This window comes from Phymastichus coffea, unplaced genomic scaffold (genome assembly GCF_024137745.1).
Source record: "Phymastichus coffea isolate CEN01 unplaced genomic scaffold, Cenicafe_Pcof_1.1 PCOF00036, whole genome shotgun sequence".
NCBI lineage: Eukaryota > Metazoa > Arthropoda > Insecta > Hymenoptera > Eulophidae > Phymastichus > Phymastichus coffea.
Genome location: NW_026706847.1, coordinates 1,663,878 through 1,673,377, shown reverse-complemented (window position 1 = coordinate 1,673,377; position 9,500 = coordinate 1,663,878). Strand labels below are relative to the sequence as shown.

The window sequence follows — 9,500 nt, the reverse complement described above, 5'->3', positions numbered from 1 at the left end:
ATGTTAAAAACACTTTTATTGACCTATTTCATCGGAGCGTCCTCGGCACATAATTTTTTTGAACCAGGTATCATTCGTTTTCCATTGAGAAGTGCGCAGCAATCGATAAATTACGAAAGTTTTACATCCAGTCAACAGAATATCACTATTGGCAGATGTGAACATGTGTCGGACAATCGAGTTGTACTAAATTTACAAAATTTGAGATTAGACACGCCGCCTAATCCTTATCCAGGTTTCATCGATGGATCTTTTGTATCTTGCATCAACCTGGCTGCCAATGACATTTTTCAAATCGTCCCTGGATCTTTCGATCAGTGTCCAAGCTTGAGCTATCTCGATTTATCGCGAAATAGAATTCAGTTTTGCGATTTTTTCAATTTCGGAAGTTCACATCCCAGCCTTGTAACGCTAATTATTGAGGATAATAAGCCACCGATCGACAACATTGACAGAATCATAAGCAAAGCTGATTGTTTTCCAAGATTGCGTTATCTTTATCTCCGTAGAAACGCAATCCGAGGTCTCAACTTTTCTCTGCGGAGATCGTTTCCAATTATCACGCATCTGTTTCTCTCCGATAACCACATAGACACTCAAACTTTCATTCACGATTTGCCTCCCACTTTGACGCATCTTTATCTCGAACGAAACTTCATCAGTGAATTGAACTGTCATATTATGAGAAATTTAGAAAACCTACATTTAGATGGAAATATTATACGTTCAATTTGTTATAAAAGCTGCCACGGATCATCGTTGAAATTGGAAGGAGTTCATAAACTAACCACTTTGACCATTTCTGACAATAGAATCATTGAAATCGAGTCCTGCGCCTTCCAAGATGCCAGAGATTTAATGATCTTAAATTTGGGACAGAACAATTTGGACGATTTGAAGCACGATACATTCGAAGGATTGCTTTCGCTAAGAGAACTCAATCTCGATGACAATCACTTGAAAACTGTGCCAAACTTGTCTAACAATAATAAGCTGGTCAGTCTAGCCTTGAGGCGTAACAAGCTCCAGATGATAAGACGGGATAATTTTATGAATATGAGAATGCTTAAATATCTTTACTTAGGTGGCAATAATATTCAAAGTATTATAGCTGGTTCCTTCGAGCATCTTGAATCTTTGATGGAACTAGATTTATCGAATAATGGTTTAGATTTTATACCAAGTGATTGGTTGAAGTGGCAGTGGAATCTTCACACCCTAGATGTTCGTGGTAATAGATTTAAAAGTCTGGAGCAAATGTCGCTCAATACAGCTCCATCATTGAGTATTATTTATCTGCAAAATAACCCAATAACACATTTTAGTGGATCTATTGTTTCAAAATTCTCACCGAATGCAATTATACACTTACAAAATGATTGTAGTGATAGAATCCAGAATAGGACTGAATGCTATGCAAAATGTGATCAGAATGAAAGTCGAATGAAGAATGAAACTTATATTAGGTGGATCAATAATTTATAAGATTTGAAATCATTATCTTTTTATATTTTTTCTACATGTAGATAAAAATCAATTTTCCATAAATATTTTATATCGACTTCATGACATTGCTTGTATTAAAACCACAATTAAAGACTAGTATATCACACGAAAAATTTCAGTACTTTTTAAAAAAGTTTAACCTAAATAACGTTTCGTTATTGTATTTGTCATAATAGAAAATTTGTTTAAAAAATCATCTTTTGTAAAAATAATTTTTCAAATAAATGTAAAATTATTATAATCATATTAATTGTACCAATAAATACTTATAATTAGATACAATGTGATAAATTACATATAACATAATAAATATATCTTAAAAAATAAAATATATTCCGTTGCCTGCATGCTTTGATACGATAGTTATACAGGAAAACGCAATCTTCCTTTTATTGATATGATAACAAGGGGAAATGCTCTAATAAAAGCTACATTTAACTGCATTTTTTTTTAATGTTGCGTACAATCTTGAACGTACAAGCATAGTTTTATCTCTCTTTTTATTCAAATTTTTTTCACCTTCGGGGAATCCCTAATCAACTTTTACACACACGCACGCACGCATACACACGCGCGAACGCAATAAAATTTTATTTATTTACACGAGCACAATAAATAATTTCTTTAACACGTTTACACGTTTAAAAGATGAATTCATATTTTGCAAAAGTGCTGATATAATGATGTCGGATATTATTGTTTTTTAAATAGGACCAAGTATTCGTTTGATTTTTGACATTCGATATTCATTTTAAAATTAAACACTACGCAACTGTGTTCATTTTATGTATATAAAATTAATTCATAAAGATTATTTTTTTCCTATGAATTACCATAATTGAATTTACATTTTCTGTAAATATTTGTTTCGAGCTATCATTCTTATTTATTATATTTCTGTCAATTGAAACAAATAATTCATCGATGACATTTAATATCGCATCAACAGATATATTAATGTAGAAATGAACAAAAAATATACAGGAAAGTTATTTTCTCGACGTAAGATGTCAACATTTATACTAATTTCAGGAAATACTACGACATTGGATAACCGCATGTATAGTAGTAAGATTAAAAAAGAAACCTTGCCGTTTTCTGATAGTTCTTGATTTATCCTTGGATAACACGTATCGATTATTATATCGCGTAGATAAAACATCCAATTTTAATTTCATCAGTACATACGTTCTTGAAAATCCAAAACTGACGTGTTGGGAAATCTTATGAAATTTATCCCTAAAGATCCATATAAAAGCTTATCAATGTCAAACTATCACAGTTAGGAATTGGAATTTAGACATAAGAAAGCGTTTTTCTACATTATCGCGTATTATTCCATATACCATCAAGTTCTTTTTTGAAATGTAAGTATAATTCATCATACAATATTATATCGTTATAACTAAATTAGCAACTACATTTTTTAAATTTTTTGTTTTTCTTATTTTTCAACGTTATTCTATTTGAATAGCTCAAAGTTATTCCAGAATAAACAAAATTTTGTTTAATAATAATGAAATCACATAAAAATTGATTGCAATATTATATATCAATAAAATATGTTATACTTCGGATTACACTGCAATTGATATATGATATTAGATTTTTAAAGATACTTTTTATCGATTACTTCAGAGAAATAAATTTTTCCTAAAAAATGTCAATCTTTTTCAGAAATAAAGATGTCTTGGCTTATAACTAGTTTAGTTATATTTACTGGTACAGTGAACGCAAGAGTGCAATTTACCAAATCAGTTCAATTTCCTCTAAGAAATATTCAAAATTCCATTAACGTGGAATCCAATTACTCATACGAATTGTATTACAAGTCTGAATTTCGTCAATACTACAACACAAATAATGGATACATATTGAATTTGTCAAAATTGAGTTTGCCCTGGACGCCAAATCCTTACCCAGGGTTTATCGAGAGTTCAAACATCGTAACGATAAATCTCCGAGAAAATGGAATTTTCCGCATAATACCAGGTTCCTTCGATTCTGTACCATACATGCAATTTTTGGATTTGTCGCGCAACAAATTAGCATTCTGTGACTTTTTTTACTTTGGCAGCTGCGTGCAGAACTTACAAACTTTAGTAATAGAAGAAAACCAATCGCCCACCGACAGCTTAAATAAAGAAATCAGTAGAGCCGGATGTTTCCCGAACGTGCAAAATCTTTACATCCGTCAAAATAGCATCCGGCGTTTGAGTTTCTGTCTGAAACAATCTTTTCCAAATCTGGTGTCCCTCTATCTAAGTGACAATGAGATTGACAGCTGTAACTTCATTCGTGATGTACCTACAAATTTGGCTCATCTTTATGTGGATCACAATCACATCAGTAGCATAAGCACGTTCATTACGCGAAACTTGGTGACTCTAAAAGCCGATGGTAACATAATTCGTTCGATTTGTTATAAGAACTGCAGCAACACGTCGCTCAAACTTCTTGGCACAAAACGCCTTCAACATCTGTCCGTCTCCTCGAACAAGATCACACAGATTGAAGCTTATGCCTTGCACGACTCTTTTAATCTCGTAAGCTTGAACTTGTCGAGCAACAGTCTCGAGACGATATATCCATCGACCTTTGCGTCGCTGCGCTCACTTACGCAACTGCATTTGGATAACAACCTATTGACTCATGTGCCCAATTTGAGCGGCAACTGGTATCTCAAGACTCTTAGTCTACGCAAAAACCGAATTACCGAGATTAAAAGAGATATTTTCATTAGTATCAAGTCCGTACAAAAAATTTATCTCGGTAGCAACTCCATCAAAAGAATACATTCCGACGCTTTTTCGGAACTCACCTATTTACAAGAACTTGATCTCTCGAACAATCAGTTGGAAACTTTGTCTACCGGTTGGATGCGTAATTTGATAAATTTGCAACGTTTAGATTTGAGGAACAATAGATTTACCTATGTTTATCATTTGTCGCTTAGCACATCATTGACACTTCGTATAATTCATTTGCAACGCAATAGGTTTGCCCAAAGTGATAAGGGTGAAATTCAAAGATACTGCCCAAATGCTCAGATATATATAGACGATTGTAATAACATGTGTAACGCCAATATTGTTGTTATTCCTCCAAGTCGACCGACTTTTTTGTGGAGTTACAACTATACGAAACATATCGCATATAATAGGCATACGTAGAGTCATCTACTTATCATAAATATATTTACGGCTAGAAATATGTCATAGATTTTACGTGTGATATGAGAATTATTGTACGTTATTTATTTTAATGATAATTATTATTTAAGGTGTATTTAGTATAAATGTATTATAAAGAGAGTACAAAGTTTTTAATGGAAACGAACATAAATTTAAAAATGATTTGTCATTATTTTTATTCCTTTGTCATTAAGCAAGAATGGACTTTGTCTAGACAACTCAGTTTTTGCAATAGTTTTTGTTTCTTGATTTATCATGAAGTACCGATACTAAATATCTGTAGCATTATATAAATGCTTTTTGCATATTATTATTTATGAAGAATTAGAGTCAATAAAAAGGGCTCATACCAGTCCCAACTTACGAGTCGTTTATTTTACGTTGTTGCGTAGAGATCTTTTTAAAGTCAAACTTGTGAATCAAGTATTCTATAGTGATTGATATTTATGCATAAATTTTATAAGTATGGCTAGGAAAGCTTTGAATTATTTAATTACGTGTATGATATCATATTTTCCATATACGACTGCTTATGTGAGTATTAATCCACATAACACTGAAAACGTAAACAATTGTGATGTATCTCTAAATCTTACAAATACTGGATTGAGAAGACTCAACCCAAATTTCATCAACGCCAATTGTGTTAGAAACTTGACACTACAAAATAACAATATTGAATACTTAGAAGAAAATAGTTTTAAGAATCAGTCTCATCTGGAATATTTGGATTTATCAAGAAATAATTTAAAATCGTCAAATTTTTTTACTTTTGGTGGAAATAAAAGCTTGAAAGTCCTTATTTTAGATCACAACAATTATTACATAAATGACGTAGTTTATGAAGCAAAGAATAATGGAAGCAAAAATAATAAGAGTGATTATGTGGATTACCAAAACTTGGCGATTAATGAAAATTTTCCACAACTACAATATCTTTCTCTACGAAACGTAAATATAAATAATTTTTCCATAAATTGGATCAAGCATTTTCCCAAATTGGAGTATCTTGATGTATCAGAAAATTTATTAGCAGATAATTTGTTGAACGTCTTTTTAAAAAATACTACTTCAAATATCAAAAGTCTCATTGCTGAAAAAATTGGACTAACTATGGTAAGAACTGAAGATTTACTGGCTATTGAACATTTAAATTTAAATCACAATCACTTACCAAGATTTAGCAGTCACAAATGTCACGGAAGTAGCATATGTTTCGAAGATATGGATAATTTGAAATTTCTTTCTCTTTCTAATTGCTCAGTAACTTATATCGAAGATAATGCTTTCAAATACATGAAAAATTTGTTGGAACTAGATTTATCAAATAATTGTTTTCAAAAAATTCCAAATCAAACATTTGGATACTTATATTCACTTTTAAGCTTGAACTTGAGTTATAATCCGCTAATAAGTATGCCAAACATTGAAAAATTACAATCTTTGACAACTTTAATACTGGATGGTATGAAAAATGAACAAATGTGGCAATCTTTACAATCTTTCGTATATTTGCCGAAGCTCAAGCATCTCTCGATGTGTAATAATAAGTTGAACAGAATTTCATCAACTTTATTTGATAACCTACCATCTCTGGAAGAACTTAACTTGAGTAATAATTTTATTACGTCTTTACGAAGCTGGAGCAATCAAAATGCCCTAGTCACACTTGATTTAAGTTCTAATAAAATTGAAGATATAGAAAAATTGTCATTAAAAGAAGCTACATCATTAAAGCTCTTAATATTGAAAAATAATTTTATATCTAAAATGAAAATATCTTCTTTTAAAGATTTTACAAATAATGACATTGTACTAAATGTATAAATTTCGTCATATCTATGTAAGTATAATTAAATTAATACCGAAATGATTAATGAATTTTGTGTTTGACTACCTGATAATGCTGCTTCATTTTCCGGTTTTTATAAAATTCACTAAAAATATATATCGGTGTTCCGTATAAATTGTATACACATAAAGTTATCTTTTAAAATGCTGATTAGTCATGACTCTTTCAAGTGATAATAACAAAGCGAACGTATATATATATATGGCAATTTGTTCTATAGTATTTCAGTTACGTACGAACTTAAAGTCTTGGAAGTCTTACTGTAGCTGTGCCATTTTCTTGACATTCGCTGAATAGCGCAAAAATTACAATTTAATCATGGAACAGTGGACGATAATCACTTTTTTTATAACAAGTATTTATACATATTCTACTAGCGTAAGCTTACCAATACAAGATCAATCTGAAACATGGATTCCTGAAGATATTTCAAGTTGTGACATCAACGTAGATTTTTCAAACATGAGTTTTAATGGTATTATAAAATCAAATTTTATCTCGAACCCACGTGTAAAAACATTGATTTTGAAAAATAATGGGATAACTGGATTTCAAGAAAATACCTTTGACAGTTTACCTAACCTAGAGACTTTAGATTTGTCTAATAATGAATTAAGTTTTACCAATCTATTTTCATTTGGAACTATTTATGCATTAAAAACACTAATTTTAGACTATAATCCCCAGAGGTGTTTGAATAATCCATATTATACGAGCAATTACGAATGCTCAGATACTTACACGTTAAAAGTTGAACATGAATACCCTCAATTAACTCATCTCTCTATCCGTAAGATTTTTATTAATTTATTCGACATCGATTGGAAAAATAACTTTCCTAAATTAAGTTACTTAGACATATCTTATAATTCATTAAGTCAAGCGTTTGATTACTTACCGCAAAGTTTAACATCTTTGACAATGAGAAATGTTGGTATGACGTCGTTAGGAATTTTAAAACTGGAGAATCTTATTTATTTAGATTTAAATGAGAATAAGTTTCAAATTCTCAGTAGTCATTTGTGTTACGAAAATTATGTTCTATGTCTGCGAAATATAATAAATCTACAATCGCTGTATATTGCTCAATGTTCAATCGAATTCATTGAAGCAGACGCATTCAAATATGCTGAGAAACTAAATCAATTAGATATGTCAAGTAATGTATTTGAAGAAATTCCCGTCGAAACATTTGAATTGTTACCTGCTTTATCGCTTTTGAACTTGAGCAGGAATAATTTAAAAACTATTCCAAATTTTAGTAATTTACAGAATTTGACTTCATTATATATGGATTCTATGGTGAATAAAAAATTACTATCACCGGATGCTTTGGAAAATTTTCCGCTGTTACCAACATTGAAAATAATTTCACTTCGTTTTAATGAGTTGAAAACAATACCATTGAGTTTTCTAAATAAACTGCCAAACTTATTAGAACTAGATTTGAGTTCTAACAGAATTGCATCACTACCATCTGGACAATGGAATAAAAATCTACAAAACCTTTACCTGGATAATAATATAATTAAAAATTTGGAAGACATATCATTACAAGAAATTGAATCATTGAAGCTGCTAAGCATACGAGCTAATCTATGTAATGAAATAAAATTTAAGTTAATGAAAAATTTATCAGACGATTGTATTTTAAAATTTTAAGAAATGTATACTACATACATTCATACATATACATATATGACATTTTTAATATTATTATTCTTAAAAACTGTAATTAATTTCTGATTATATTAAAGTGTATTATAAAATCAATCTCATATTTCTTATTTCCTCCATACATAAACGTAGTAAAGGTAATATTACGAAATTAGGATCATTAAAAGAAGTCATATATAGCCAATAAATTCTTTTTAAAAATTTATAGTTACTACATATAAATTTAATTATCAAACATTCTCAAAAATATTTTAAATATTAAGTATACAAATTTTTCTATATTTGTTAAGTTAAATTTTATTTGTTAAATCAAATTCATGTTTTGTTTTGCATTTATACAAAGTTTATTTTTGAAAGTTCATTCATTTTACAAATAAAAACGATAAACTTCAGTGATACCTCTATTTTGTAAATAAGTAATGACTGGTTTTTCAAAGTTTGAAAAGCAGTTTACAGGTTGTTGGGGTTGGTGAGCAGGAATGAATGTGCGTATTTAAATTCGAAATTAAGGATGACAAATTTATTGACAACATACAAATAAGATTAGATTAATTAACAAATACAATATAAATGAAACGATACACGATAGACATACGTTTACGGCCGTGATTACAGTAAACGCGAATCACACGCACGTTATGCTAATTAAAAGACACGAACAACTTGCCCGTGCGAAATCTGAGCTCAGACTGCTGTCAAAAGTTCTCTTTTTCGGGAAAGCAAACTTTCCTTCCTTCTCTTCTGGTGACGTCGCCAATCTGGGGCGTGACCCGGAGAGGGCCTGAAAGACAAATAGCGCAATAGTCTCTCTCCTCCTGCCTTGCTCGTAGACTGCCAATACAGCCTCGGACCCGCCCGCTTGCAGGGCCCGAGCTGTACACCCCTCTACCTGGGTTCAGAGATCGATGTCTAGGTCGTTGGGCCTAGGTTACGAAGCTAAACAGTAACTTTGCTGGTCACGTCGAGCAATGGCAAAGAGGAGATTAACAGTCCTTCACGCATGCTAACATAAATAATTGCAGCTCTGATTCCCAGATCCCACGCGAGCATGCGCCTCCCTCCGAAACCGCTTGCCATTTTTTCTCGGCTTCATGCTTCTCGGATACAAACGCCATTCGCATCTCGCGCTGCAAACGTTGAGCTACACTCAACTCACACACCCAAGACTACAGCTGCGTCGCATATGCCACAATTATTTTAACGATTGTCCACGACGAGCAGACTTTCGAACATTTCAAGCCAGTCTAAGAAAACGTGTCAACAGACCCCCC

The 9,500-nt window shown here is 31.5% G+C and overlaps 1 protein-coding gene across 1 annotated transcript; it reads left to right on the top strand.

Annotated features, from left to right (window-relative positions):
- Positions 1-8,416, top strand: LOC131663575 (protein artichoke-like). The gene is made up of 5 exons (XM_058934047.1): positions 1-1,477; positions 3,184-4,572; positions 5,509-6,165; positions 7,226-8,152; positions 8,310-8,416. Exons 1-5 carry the CDS (start codon positions 1-3, stop codon positions 8,414-8,416), a joined length of 4,557 nt encoding a protein of 1,518 aa, XP_058790030.1.
- Positions 8,417-9,500: the final 1,084 nt, after the last annotated feature.

Bases quoted from the DNA above. Each gene is read 5' to 3' on its own strand.
- LOC131663575 (XM_058934047.1), top strand. From the start codon at position 1: ATGTTAAAAACACTTTTATTGACCTATTTCATCGGAGCGTCCTCGGCA. The intron at 4,573-5,508 runs GTAATAACATGT...TCCTTATTTTAG, and splicing joins TCAGATATATATAGACGATT to ATCACAACAATTATTACATA. The intron at 6,166-7,225 runs GTATGAAAAATG...CACTAATTTTAG, and splicing joins GACAACTTTAATACTGGATG to ACTATAATCCCCAGAGGTGT.